General features: G+C 40.2%; 1 protein-coding gene across 3 annotated transcripts in view; it reads left to right on the top strand.

Moving 5' to 3' along the window:
- NUP93 (nucleoporin 93) overlaps positions 1-14,843 on the top strand; it is a 115,300-nt gene that overhangs the window by 77,369 nt on the left and 23,088 nt on the right. For all 3 annotated transcript variants that reach the window (XM_007520112.2, XM_060185515.1, XM_007520113.3), the window contains one exon: positions 10,690-10,764. In XM_007520112.2, coding sequence (XP_007520174.1) covers positions 10,690-10,764 — 75 coding nt within the window. The remainder of the gene's footprint in view (positions 1-10,689; positions 10,765-14,843) is intronic.

The raw sequence follows: 14,843 nt of genomic DNA, 5'->3' as shown, positions 1-14,843 counted from the left end.
TTTCTCTTTAATTTTTTATTACTTTTATGTGATAGAACAGAGAGAAATTGAGAGGGAGAGAAGACACATAGTATGCTTCACCTCTTGAAGCCCCCTCTTCCCCACCACACCCACACACACACAGGTGGGAGCTGGGGGCTTAAAACCAGGTCCTTAAGCATGATACATGTGCACTTAATCATGGGCTCCACCACTCGGCCCAGTGAACATTTTCTATTTTTTTTAATACTTATTTATTTTCCTTGCCCTTGTTTTATTGTTGTAGTTGTTATTGATGTCGTCGTCATTGTTGGATAGGACAGAGAAGTGGAGAGAGGAGGGGAAGATGGGGAGAGAAAGATAGACACCTGTAGACCTGCTTTACCGCCTGTGAAGTGACACTCCTGCAGGTGGGGAGCTGAGGGCTAGAACCAGTATCCTTAAGTCGGTCCTTGCACTTTGCGCCACCTGCGCTTAACCTGCTGCGCTACCACCCGACTCCCAACCTATCTTTAAGTGTTTCACTTGATTTATAAAATATGCTAAGGAATAAAAGGAAAATCGTTGGTCACGTAATTAAAGAACTATGACTTGCTACCTAAGCCATTCTTTTCTGGATCCTTTATTGTCAAGAATAAGGTTGTTGGAATCCAGAGTTATTAGGAAGGAAGATTTAAGATTGTTTTGGGGAGTTGGGTGGTGGCCCAGCGGGTTAAGCGCACGTGACACAAAGCGCAAGGACGGTAAGGATCCCAGTTTGAGCCCCTGGCTCCCCACCTGCAGAGGAGTTGCTTCACAGGCGGTGAAGCAGGTCTGCAGGTGTCTATCTTTCTATCCCCCTCTGTCTTCCCCTCCTCTCTCCATTTCTCTCTGTCCTATCCAACAACAACATCAATAACCACAACAATGTGAAACAACAAGGGCAACAAAAAGGAAAATAAACAAATAAATATAAAAAAAAATTTTTAAATCGTTTTGAAGTGAACTTGTATTTGATGGAAAAGATTCACATTTGGATGATTTAATATAAAGAGAGGCTTTTTCCTTTTATTTTTTTTTCTCCCCTTTCAAAAACGGACTAGAATATGGAGTTTTGGAAAGCATACCTTCCCACCCCATCAAAGTTGCTAATAACAGAAGAGTAATGACATATTGATAATATCTGTCCCTGGCCAGTTTTAAGGAAATAATACTTCAGTTGCTGAGATTCAATTTGGAAAATTAGTTTCCCTAGGATATCACTGTATAATTTATGAAGCAAGAATTGAAATACTGCTATAAAGTTCTCAAGTTGTGGTCTGAATAAGAATGATGTGCTTTGAAGCAAGGAGACTCCTGGCTAAGAATCCTTGTACTCTTGTCTTGCTCAGTGTGAGGAAGAACACCCAGTGTTGTGTTATTTGCATGGCAGCACAGGGGATTTGAGAAGTGTTGGGATCCTTGATCTCACTTAACCAATATGCAAAGCTAATATGTGAGGGCCTGTTTATCTAACCTTGGGGTAGTTTAGTGACTGTGTTGATCTTTTAATGTATCGCCTAGAGAATAAACTCAGCCTAGTAATCGGCAGGTCCCATGCACACCACAGCCTAGTTACATTCTAGTGTTAAAATCAGTCATAATTTAAGAATACTTTCATCTTCTTAATAGAAGATAGAAGTCAGTTGCGTTTGAATAATTTTACCAACATTAGAATTTACCTGTAAAAGTTCTTAGTCATTTATTCTGATTTAGCTTAACAGTTGGAGCCCTTTTCTTTCTTTTTAGTTTTTTTTTTTTAAATTTTAATCTCCCCCCTCCCCCCGCTAAGAGGGTTATCAATGGGGCTCGGTGCCAGTACTATGAATCCCCCGCTCCTGACAGCCATTTCCCCCCCTGTTTTTTTGCCCCCCCTTCTATTTTTTTATTGTATAAGACAGAAATGGGGGGTGGAGAGTAGCAGCAGGAAGAGAGACACCTGACAACCTACTTCACTGCTTGTGAAGCGTTCCCCTGTAGGTCGGGGAGCAAGGATTCGAACCTATGCCCTTGCACATGGTAATATGTGCTCTCAACCAGGTGCACCACCACTTGTTCCCCCTAGAGCTCCTTTCTTAAGATAAAATTAAAATTCTTTTTCCTTGACCCAGAAGTTGGTACAGTGGTAGAACACAGAACGTATAAGCTGAATTCATTCCATGACACTACATATGCTAGAATAATTCTGATGTTCTCTCTTTTTCTCAGAAATAAATCCCCCTAGGGGGGAAAAAAACACAACTTTTTTTTCCTTTTAATAAACCTTTGTTTATAAAAAAAAAAAAACTTTTGTCACACACTCAGACCATTTTTGTATTTAGTTTGTTGAGCTTTATTTCACCTTTTATAAATACTTCTCATTTCTCCTTTATTTTAAAGAAAATCCATGTTCTTTAGCCTTCTTATTCAAAAGATATTCTGTTCTCCTTACTTAGTTTCCACATAGGTCCATTTTCTTTCATTCTTTAAAATTTTTAGTTACCAATGAGCATTTTCTTGTGGTCTACCTTTGGTGTGATTTTTTTTTTTAAAAGAATCATTCATTCATTCATTCATTCAGTGGGGTTAGTGGAAAGTCACTACAGCATATTTATTACTAGGGATCAAACTAAAGACTTCACACATGCATGTCCTGCACTCTACCACTGAGCCACCAGGCAGCACAGTAAAGGCCCAAAAGAGCAGCAGAGGACTTTCATTCCAAGGTCTGATCAGTGTTCCAGTCTTTAGGGACAAAGGGAGAAGTTCAAGCTTTCCTTCCAGGAGTTTCAGGGTTTATTTTTATTTTCAGAAGTAGGGTAATTGCTATTTGGGTTTCCTGTCTTCTTAGGGATTTTATTTTTTCATTATCCCAGTCAGGCATAGCACAATTTAAAGCAGCTTCTGCTTTACTAGTTTTATAAAATAATGAGTGAAGGTCATTTAATTTTAATAAGACATGTCTTAAATTTTAAATAAAATTTCCCTTACCAAAAATTATCCTAGATTGTGTTTCTTGGGGGGGGGGGGGGGGTTTGGGTCAGTTGTTCTTTTTTTTTTTTTTTTTAAATATTTATTTTATTTTATTTATTCCCTTTTGTTGCCCTTGCTGTTTTTTTTTTTGTTGTTGTTGTTATTATTGTTGTTGTTGTTGTTGGATAGGACAGAGAGAAATGGAGAGAGGAGGGGAAGACAGAGAGGAGGAGAGAAAGACAGACACCTGCAGACCTGCTTCACTGCCTGTGAAGCGACTCCCCTGCAGGTGGGGAGCCGGGGCTCGAACCGGGATCCTTATGCTGGTCCTTGTGCTTTGCGCCACCTGCGCTTAACCCGCTGCGCTACAGCCCGACTTCCCAAGGGTCAGTTGTTCTTAAACAACACCATCCAGAAACAAAATAAACTGTGGCGGGCTGGGAGTGAGAGACAAGCATACAGAAATCTCATAGCTTGCCTTTTAAGATTTTAGTCATGAGTTTCTGAATAAACTTTTTTTGGGCAACTTCTAATCCAAGAAGTTTTCTTAAAATTATACTCTCGTGGAAATAAATCATTTTAAAACTTCATTAATTTACAAAGCCAGATCAATCAAATAAGATAGTTTCTCCAAAAAAAAAAAAAAAAAAAAAAGAGTTTCTCTTGCTTACACTTGCCAGACCCAGTCCTTTAGCAGAACAAACTGTAAAATAGTATGGTAGTTTAAAGATCAGTGACCATATCTCTTCAAATCTTAATACAAAAACCAAGCACTATTGCAGGAGCAAATCATTTTCTTTTTAGTCATAGCTCATAACTGTAAGTTATTCCACAGACTGGGATGAGGACCAATGGACACTTAAGTGAGGCTGAGATGAGTCTCTTCTACTAACAGAAAGGATAGAAAAAGGTTACCAACCACTAAAAGAGCCTTTCCAAAGGGTAACCCTCGTACAGAGGAGCCAAGTAGAGGCCTCAGTATCTTGTCACACTTTAGTACAAGTGACCCAAGGGCCCTAAATGCAAAGCCTAAACACCAAGGACAGAAAATTCCCAGACATGCACATTGTGGACTCAACTAGCCTTGGAGTCTGTAGACTCCTTCCAAAGCCAAACTGGTTTCTCTAGGGACAGAGCAATTGGCATTGCAAGGGGAACAGATAAGAAAGAGTATGTGGAGAGCAAGTTGGAGTCTCTTCTGCTTGCTCTCCTGCATCTCCCTGGATAAGGTAGAGTCTCTCCTATGCTTGTTATCTCCTACCTCCCTGCATATACTTTGTACAAAAGTAGTTGCTTCGTTGAATCTGGGGAACACCAAAATAAGCCAGGCACTATTTCGCTTATCTACAGAGAAGAGGAAAAAGGAAAGACACTCAGTAGTAGTAATAGATGTAGGTGTGGCTTAGAAAGGAAGTGAGGCAGAACCATAGGAAAAAAAGGGCATATATATATATAGGCGGAGAGAGAGAGACGCATATAAAGTCAACCCAAATCTGTGGCCTTGGGGGAACTATTGCAGTTTCTGCTGGAGGGGGATGAGGAATACAGAACTCTGATGGTGGGAATGGTGTGTGGAATTCTATCATTATCATCTAATTTTGTAAATTACTCTTAAATCACTAATACAATTGGGGGGTGGAAGGTAGTTGCTTCATAAAATTTATCACTTTGTTAGTGAACAAGCAGTACAGACTCCACCTTAATCACAGAGATGTTTCTTTTATCTTCTCAATCCCTTCTGTAGAAACCTGTCACTTAGAAAAATATATTAAATGTGCTGCTTTGTCATGTATGTGATGTGACCCACGTTTGAGCCTAGCCCTAACAACATTGAAGGAAGCTTCAGTGCTGTAGTCTCTTGCACACTCTAAAAAATATAAAATACTAACAGTGTATTTCTAGTCATTTGCCCTGTCTCTTCCAACTTGGGAATAATAAACTTGGAACATACTGTTTAAAGTCTTAGATCACCAAACTCTGGTGCTTACTAATGTTACCTCAAAGTTTTACAAGAGACAAGACGATTAAACCCTCAAAAATCACTTCCATGTGACCAAATCCTTACCCCAGGAATTACTCACCCAGATGACTAAGTCCCTTCTCCCCTACTGACCCACTGCCCTTTATAAATCTTAAACCCCAATTTGAGAATAAGATAGAAATAGGCAGAGAGAGAAAAAGAAACAACACAACACTGAAACTTTATTCAATGATAGGGGAGGCTAGCTTGTACGCATGAGAAAGCAGTGCACTATCCAAGTGAGCTATTTTGTTGCTCCTGAGATTTTTTTTTTTTTTTTGAGACATAAGTCTGCCATCTTATCATCTCAGTTGTTGCTAGCTACTCATGAATAACTTTTTCCTCAAACCAGCCCTTGCCTCTTGATTAATTGGCTTTTTGAAATGGTGAGGTAAAAGATTTCTTCTGCCATCCTCCAGCTCTGTCCTACTTGTTCTAGAATGTTCTCTTAGAGTGACTACTAACTACCCGCTATTCTGAAAAGACTTGTCTGTGTTCCCAGGTTGTTATTTTTATCCATGTATTTTCTTTCTTTTTTTTTTATGGAAAAATATTTGTTATATGCTGTATTTTATTATTAGATTTGCAGAATGCAGGGGGATGCAAAATGATTCATAGGTTCTGAGACAAAGGATTCTATTTTCCATGAGAAAAAAAAAAAAGATGTTCATAGCAGCATTATTTATACTGATAAAAATTTGGAAACATCTCAAATATCTAACATTAGGAAAAGAGTCATTTTAGATATGGATTATTGTTTTTTAAAAAATAATTTTCCATTCTTCCACTTTAGAAATTTTTTTTCTGTGATTTTGTGTGTGTGTTTCTTGTTTTGTTGTTTTACCAGAGCACTGTTCAGCTCTGGTTTATGATCGTGTATGGGATTGAACCTGGGACTTTGAAGCCTCAAGCATGACAGTCTCTTTGCATAACCATTATGCTGTCTATCCTCGCCCTGTGATTGTTTTGTGTCTCCATGTACTTCTATACTCTTAAGTGAGCCCCATCCATCCATCTTCCCTGCCTTTTTTAAAAATAATTTTATTTATTCCCTTTTGTTGCCCTTGTTGTTTTATTGTTTTATTGTTGTTGTTGGGCAGGACAGAGAGAAATGGAGAGAGGAGGGGAAGAGAAAGATAGACACCTGCAAACTTGCTTCACCACCTGTGAAGCGAGTCCCCTGCAGGTGGGGAGCCGGGGGCTCGAATCAGGATCCTTAACGCCGGTCCTTGCGCTGTGCACCACGTGCGCTTAACCCACTGTGCTACCTACCTCCTGACTCCCCTTCCCTGCCTTCTTGTCTCTGATTCTTCTTCCTCTGTCATCCCAATGACAGGCTTGACCAGGTCCCAGTCAGTGTGTGGGTTACTATACCCACACAACATACTGGGATCTATTTCCCAGGCCTTCCTTCATGCCAAAACTGAAATTCCAACAAGTATTAGTTAGGGCCTCTGCCCAGGAATGTGTGTATACATACCTGGTTGATAATCGACCTTATTTGTGATGAAATGTAAGTTTGATGAAGGGCAAGTGACGGAAAGTTGCTTTGGAAAAACAAGCACATTAGGCAAAGTTAATTTAAATGGAAATCTGAAAGCTGAAGAACAACTGCTTTTTAAGTAGACACTTTTAAAAATTGGATTTTTAGTACTGGAAAACATTTCTCATGGCTATTTAAACGAAACAAGTGTGTCCTTGTGAAACTTTTTATGCTGCTTTCCTTATCTGCTTATTTATCCTAACCAATTAGCTTACAGAAAATTCAGTCTTAGAGAGCTCTGTTCCTTAAGACACTTTGGCACTTCTTGGCCTTCAGGTGGTTAGTTTTGTTTCAGGAAAGTGGAGGTCTTATTGAACAGTTCTCAACTTGGTGTTACTGGGAATACTCAGAGTTAGTCCATAAGTAGAAAATGAGTGGCTGAGGACTCCTATTCATACAAGGAAATTGGACAAAAACGAGATTCTAGCTCCCAGCTAGGACAAAGTAAATTTCTAGCCTGTACAAAGTGAAAAAATTGAGGGTTTTTTTTTTTTTTTTTAGTGTTCATATCTATTATTTTTCAACATAGGATTTATTTCCATTATGGTTGGGAACTTTATTTAATAAGTGATGACAGTAGCTAGTATGGATTGGCTAAGTAAGGGTTAGGCACTGTACCAAGTGCATTCACCTTGTTCCTTACAACAGTGTTATGAGCTAAGTGCTCTTTTTTCCTCATTTTTTTCTTCATCACAAACCTGTGAGGTGGTTGGCATACTGCCCTTGTTCTATAGAATGTTGCCCTGGGCTGCCCTGGCAGACAGTGTGGTGCCAGATGGTGGACTCGGAAGTGGCTCCACTGCTTCCCCTTGGAGTGACCTTGGGCGGGTTGCTACTTCTAAATCACTACAATGAAAATATTGGGTCGTTGGAAAAACCATGATGTGTTTTTTCTGTTTCTATGCAAAAAAAATGTATCATGATTTTTCTAACGACCCAGTACATATCTCTGTTGCCTCCTATCTTGGGACAACCCATTCTGACCCCGTCAGAAGTGTGCTTCTTTGACTCCACTAATCTGTACTTCCACAAATAAATCCTTGTTATTTACCAAAATAAAAGAAATCCACATCTTGTAGGGTTGTGAAGTTAATACATGGAAATTAACACGGTGCTTGGCACATAATTAAGGCTTAATCAGTATGGCTGTTTTTGCAAACTGGTAGTTTTGCACAATTCTTTTTTTTTAATTATCTTTTTATTTCTTTATTGGATGGAGACAGAAATCAAGAGCAAAGAGGAGGTAGAGAGGGAGAGAGACAGAGACACCTGCAACACTACTTCACCACTTGCATAGCTTTTCCCCTGCAGGTGGGGGCTAGGGGCTCGAACCCTGGTCCTTGCACATTGTAATATGTGTGCTCAACTAGGTGCGCCACCACGCAGTCCTAACCACAACTCTGTATTACTCATAGTGCTTTCCACTATGAGTAACAGAAACTTTAAGTTTTAGTGGTTTGCACAACACTACTACTTTAAGAAGCAGGGAACTTTCTTCCTAGGGATATTTAAAATATCATTTGCTGGCCATACAAAATCATCAGCTTAGAAGTTAGCATGTACTGTTGCTATGAAAAAAGCTCTTGACCCAGAAAGAATTATTTCATTATATGTACGTATGTATATCCTGAAGGCCATATGTTCCCTGCTCCTGCTTTAGGTTCACAAGGTGACTATTGCTGCTTATAACACACTCCCCAGATGTGAACTGGGAAACATGGTCACTCCTAGCTGTAGCAGAGGCTAGAAAGGGTAGTGCTTAAGGGCCAGTTTATAAGGGCCTATTGTCAAGTGTTCAGGGCACTTGCCTATTTGTGACCACCTGGGGTCATTTAACATCTACTATGCAATGTATTTACACCACAGAATTCATCAAATACTACAAATCAGACCCCCTTCCCTAAGCCAGCCCATTAAACATTCACCAACACACCAGAGTGCATTTGATTCTATATGCCAGACAGAGTTCTCAGAGAATAAAGATGAAAAATAGTAATGGAGAATAATCTTTTGGTTAGCCAGCCAGTAGCGTCTACTAGAGTCAGTACATAAATGATTCAGAGCTCTTTTTCTATCAACAATGGCAGGAAAATCAGCTGAGGAAGACCTCTCAAGATTGTCTAAGATAGGCCTTTCATTTGTTGATGGGAACTGGAGGCCCCACGAGAACATGGTTGGCCACACCCCAAAAGGCAGGCATTGAAGTGGCCCACCTGGAGCCCAGCTGTCCCACCCAGCAATCCAGTGTCCATTCTTATGTTCCTTTGTTCACTTATACGGGCATTCCTGTTACCAGCTGTGGCAGTACCAGAAAGTCTTACTGATATTTTCTATCAAACTTCCAAGAAGCCTACTTTAAACTGTGTTGTTTTCAACTTAGCTTTCTGTTTAAAGAGTGAAATTTAAAGAATTTGATCTCTGCTATAGTAGTGAGCAAGCCAATACACTAACAGTTTAAGGATATAGCCCATAGATATCAAGTATGTTTTCATATGCAAATATGATTTTTGATCTATATTTGTTCTGGTGTGTGTTCGCGGGGGGGGGGGTAGGGGAGCTTAGAGATTAACTTTATTCTTTCTTTGAAAAAAGACTGATAAGGCCTGAGTGGTGATACATCTGGTTGAGTACATACATTACTGTGCAGGGTTCAAGCCTTCTGTCCCCCCACCTGCAAGGGGCAGCTTCACAAGTGGTGACATTATGCTGCAGATGCCTATCTTCATCCTCTCTGTCATCCTCTTCCCTCTCAATTTTTCTGTCTCTATCCAAAATAAACAATAAACAATAAACTTTCTTATTTGCTTTCTGGGAACAGACTTGGACTGGCTTATTGTCCTTCTTGTGGGGATAGATGTGCAGATAAACGTGGCAGACTCTTTTGTAAATATTTACTAATGAATGAATGATTGCCCAGCGTAGTCTGGTTTCACATTTTCAGATGCAGAAAAGTAATCAACTGTTACCAGCTATGTGGAAATATATGAGTGCCAGTGTTATGACCCTATAAACTATGGTTCATCAGCTCCATTACGACTGATGGGAACAGGATACTTTCACATAAAAATGACAGTCTTACTGGTGCAAGGAGGTGGAAGATAGGGGTAGAGAGAACTTGGGATTGAAGCAGAACTTTGGAAAGATTTACATTTCCAAACTCTGTCAATGACCTATCCATAATACTACATATCCTCCCTTTAAGTTAATTGAGTCCATACCTGGTCCGTCCTTTTTTTTTTTTCTTTTTTTCCCTTTATTGGGGGATTAATGTTTTACAGTTGCCAATGAATATAGTAGTTTTTCAGTTTTCCACATAACAATACAACCCCCACTAGGTCCTCTGTCATCCTTTTCCAGGACCTGTACTCTACCTACCACCCACTTTGGAGCAATATACCAACTCCAGTCCAGGTTCTGCTTAGAGTTTTCAACTTCTGCCTGTGAGTGAGATCATCCCATATTCTGCCTGGGCCCTTCTTGTTCATGGTGAGAGAGTTGGATTTTACTAACATCTATAAAATCATTACTTTGAGGAAGAGATAAGAGGGAGCAAACTCAACAGTGTTTTTAAAGACAAACATGTTTATTTAGGCTTTCTGCTGTTCCATCCAGGCCTTGCACATGATGATGCCACCACTGAGCAGTCTGCTCAGGCTTATGTTATCATCCTTTATTAGAAGAGGAAGAGCTAAGAGAGGAATAAGAGACAGAGAGAAAGGAGATACCACAGGTCCCCTCCACCATTCATGGAGCGCCCTCAGTGCCATTCATGGTGTGTTCATGTAGTTACAGGGCTTGAGCCCAGGACTCTCTAGATGGTGAGGCTTTACTTTACCCAGTGAGCTTTCATCTGGGCTCTGGTTGGGATTTGTTTGCTTTTCTCTTTAGATAACTGAATGCTGTTTGTTTGTTTTTTTAAAAAAAAATATTATCTTTATTTTACTTATTGGATAGAGACAGCCAGAAATCGAGAGGGAAAGGGGTGGTAGAGAAGGAGAGACAGAGAGAGACACCTATAACATTGCTTCACCACTTGCAAAGCATTCCCCCTACAGGTGGGAACTAGGGCTCGAACCTGGTTCCTTGTGCATTATAACGTGTGCTTAATCAGGTGCGCCACCATCCGGCCCCTCTGAATGCTGTTCGTAACCAATTCTACATATGTGTCTATCTCCAGCCAAGCTACATCAGTGAAATGGGGCCCCCTGGTCGAAGCTCTCTGGACAGCATCGAGATGGCCTATGCCCGCCAGGTAAGTGTGACTGCTAGGAGGATGGGATCCTTTGAGAAGCCCTCTGGGAGGAAAAGAGTCAAAGACTTCATTTGAAAGTCAAGCTCAGAAAAGTTTTTTTTTTTTCTTTTCCCAGAGAACTAGTTAATAGTTTACCATCTCTGGGTCACTGAAAATTTCTATCAAATTAGATAATGGAATGACTCAGATCTGATTTAGGGAAATTGAAATCTGCCCTTTACACTGGCCAGGGCATCTCATTTTGTAGTTGGCAGCAGCCCATATACAATAAAGCCTTGAATAACTGCACTGCTTAGCAAATGGAGTTCTGGATTAACTGAGTTAGCTGTTAGACTCATTGTGTTGTTGTTGTTTTTAATCACAGATCTTCTTTACCTCTTGTTGCTGAGAGAAATACTCTTAAATATTTTCTGCCTAGGTAAATATAGTGTACTCAACATTTCTTAATAGTATTGCTTTGGAGAAGCTCATAATGTCTTGGGGATTGTGGTTGTCTATCATGACCATGCAATAGATGGGTCCAGATAGAGATACTTTTTGTACCAAACACCTGGACTAAAACTACCCTGAGGAGACTGTTTACCTAGAATGGACTTTTTGAGCAAAGCTGTGCTGGAGTCACCCGTGTTTGTCTATTCTGAATTTTCTGCTTTCCCACAAATCACCAAGAAGGGAAATTTCTTGAATTAAGGGCAGTGAGCTCCCAGACCCTTTAAATTGTCCTATACCAGCAAAGACCAAGGAACATCTGCTTAGTTGTGACCAACTGTCATGATTTGTTGAGGGGGAGAATACTGCCATCAGTCAGTATTACCCATTTCTCCCCTTCCCTCCAACCTAGGGTGAGGTAGTGGAGATAAGACTATAATGCTGTTATGAAGAGAGCAGAAAATAGAGCAACTGAGGCTGCGGGCCTTTTAACAGAAGTCTTCAGCAGCCAGTTACTTAGCAATAGAGTTCGGCATTAACTGAACTACCTGGCTAATGGCATTATCAGAATTCCTTTGTAATCCTGTTAAGAAAAATGTCCTGGACTGGACATGGATATCACTTGGTTATACCCTGCTTTGCCGTGTGCATTATCCAGGTTTAAGCCCAACCCCCACCACAGTGAAGGAAACTTCAGTACTGTGTTCTCTTTCATTGTCACTCTCACTGCCACTCTTCTCTCTGCCAGGGAACTAATACATGGAGAGCATAAGGCTTACACAAAGGAGAACCTAAATTTGATCCCTGTCACCGTATATGCCAGAGTGGTGCTCTGGCTCATTCTCTCCCTCTCCTTCTCTCTCTCTCTGCCTCCCCCTCACTCTCTCCTTTCTTCCCTCCCTCTCTTACTCCTTTCCTCCCTCCTTTCCTCATATCCATTAATCTTTTTTCCTCACTTTATTGGGAGGGGTTGTTTAATGGTTCACAGTACAGTTATTGACACACAGGTAAATCTTTAATAATAATAATAAAGCCCATGTCCTTTATTTTTCCTTATTCAGAAAACACAATATTATTTTTCATATATATATATATATATATATTCCTTTCCTTTTGTCTTTTAAAATCCTTAATTCCCACTAAAGGGAAATGTTTCTAGCAGCTTTTTTAAATGATAATTTTTTATTTTTTTTAATTTAACTTATTAAATTAAAATAGAAAATATCAACAAAACCATAGCATAAGAGGGGTAAAATCCCATACATTTCCCACCACAAGAATTCCATATCCCATCCCCTCCACTGGAAGCTTTCCTGTTCTTTATTTCTTTGGGAGTATGCACCCAGGATCATTATGGGATGCAGAAGGTGGAAGATCTGGCTTCTGTAATTGCTTCTCCACTGAACGTGGGTGTTGGCAGATCGATCCATACTCCCAGCCTATTTCTATCTTTCCCTAGTGGGGCAGGGCTCCGGAAAGATGGGGTTTCAGGACACACTGGTGAAGTCCTCTGTCCGGGGAATATGACTGATATTTTTCTCAATTCCCCCCCCCCCCCCCCGTGTAGTCTCTTCTCCCAAATTTTTTTTCTTTCTCTTTCTTTTCCTTTCTCCTCTGGTTAGTCACACATCAAAGAATGGTGAATGCTACAACCTTAAGGGACAGAGGGAAAAGTTTACATGGTCTTTCCAGGAGTTTTGGCCTATGTTTTTTCTATTATCAGAAATCTAGGGTAATTGCTATTTAAAATTTCCTTTCTTTCTAGGGATTCATCTTTTATTCTCCCAGTCAGGCTTATTATAAATGTTTAGACCTTGTTTTATAGTAAGTCTGCAACTTTTTTAAGTAATAAGTTAACATCTTTAATTTAACATTTTTCCAGATTTTTTTTCTTATTAACTTGAAGCTTCAGTCACAAATACTTGATGAGTCATGTGTTAATATAATACAAATTATTATTATACAACTATTCAAGACTGTATCCTTAAAGCTTAAAGATCCCTTTAGTGACCATTGTTCTTCACTTTAATACATAGTTAAGCTGTGTTACAATAGCCTTTTTTTTTTTAAAGGTAGACAGGCAGAGAGAGTGAAAGAGACCACAACCTGAAGTTTCCTTCAACATGTTGGAAGCTGGGCTACACATAGTCAAAACTATATACACTATCCAAATGAGTTATTTCTCTGACTCACAATAGAAAATTATTTTCTTAGTTATATGTGTAGGTGGTCCAGTCATCTGTAATATGCTCCAGAGGGCTTTTAGATAGTGTTGATGCTTAGCACACCATAGTTCTAGCAAAGAGAATGAAGAGTAAAACTGAATCTAGTTACAAATAAAACTCTCAAATGCAAGTTCTCTTACAGAGCGCTAAAATAAAGGTGGGAAAATTTTGTCACATGCCTTAGTACTACAAATGACCTGAGGATCCCAAATGCTTAGGACAGAGGACATTCAGCTGTGCACACCAGGGACTTACCTAGCCTTAGAGTTGCTTGACTCCTTCCAAATCCAAAAGGAATTTGACTCCCCCAAACCAGTTTTCCATTCATCAACCATGCTCTTAGGGCAGTTGATGCTGTGAGAGGAAGAGAAGGGAGCCTCCCCGAGATAAGGAGGACTTAGCAACTACATAGAGTCACTAACGTTTCCATCAGAGCTGGCTAACCTTGAGTACCTGGCCCACACAGGTTGGCTGTTGCCAGTCCTGGTAACATAGTAGGGTAAGCCTTGGCACACTGCCATGGCCAGCTGCTCCAGCTACTGGGAACTGAGAAGGCTAAGCCACCTGGGACACATAGCCCCTTCTGGCAGTGCTGAGCAGAAATCTCTTATCAAATATAAAAGTTCTCTTACTTGCTGCTTGAAAGCCAGTTAATTGAGAGACCAGGTTAGTTCCAGGGAAAGCAGGTTTATTCAGGTACTAGCAACCCAAGAAGATGGCAGATTCATATATTAAAAACCATCTTTATCTGAATAGGGCGTGGCATTTATATAGGGAAAAGAGGCTGGGGATCCGTGAGAGAAAGAAAGGGAGTCCTGTCTCATGGATGACTATTTTCAGTGATTGAACAAGTCACCCAGGCATAATCACTGAGATGTAATAATCTGTTCCTTTCAACATCCTGAGATAACATTGCTAAGCAACATTTTTTCCTGGAAATCTATTGGCATCCTTAAGAGATTACTCTGATGGGGCTGGGTGTTTGTTCCCCTTTTTGTCTCCATCTGTGATTTTCTCCTAAATAAGAAACATAAAAAAATTATGCTTGAGAACAGTCTTTAGGGTTAAGGTACAGACAAGGTAAAGGCTGGGGGCAGGACGTGGGTGGGCGTATGGGGGGGGGGGTGAAGATGGTAACAAGAGCAAGATGTTTTCTAATCCTAAATCACTTCCACATTCAGTTCATTTACAGACTAATTGCCAGACTTTGTGTTGGGTTCTTCAGAAGCAGTAGTGTTGTCTTTCCTTTTGATCTGCTGGGCAGAGAGAGAGAGGGAGAGGAGGGAGAAGGAGAAGGAGAGGGAAGAGTACTACCTGCGACACTCCCATGACCACCCTGCTCCCATTCTTTTTTTTAAAATGTATTTATTTATAGAATAGAGACACTGACAAGACCATAGGATGAGGGGTGCAATTCCCACCACC

This window comes from Erinaceus europaeus, chromosome 2 (genome assembly GCF_950295315.1).
Source record: "Erinaceus europaeus chromosome 2, mEriEur2.1, whole genome shotgun sequence".
In the NCBI taxonomy this organism is placed as follows: Eukaryota; Metazoa; Chordata; class Mammalia; order Eulipotyphla; family Erinaceidae; genus Erinaceus; species Erinaceus europaeus.
Note: the sequence above shows the minus strand (reverse complement) of the source record. Positions and strands in the feature narration are given on the sequence as shown.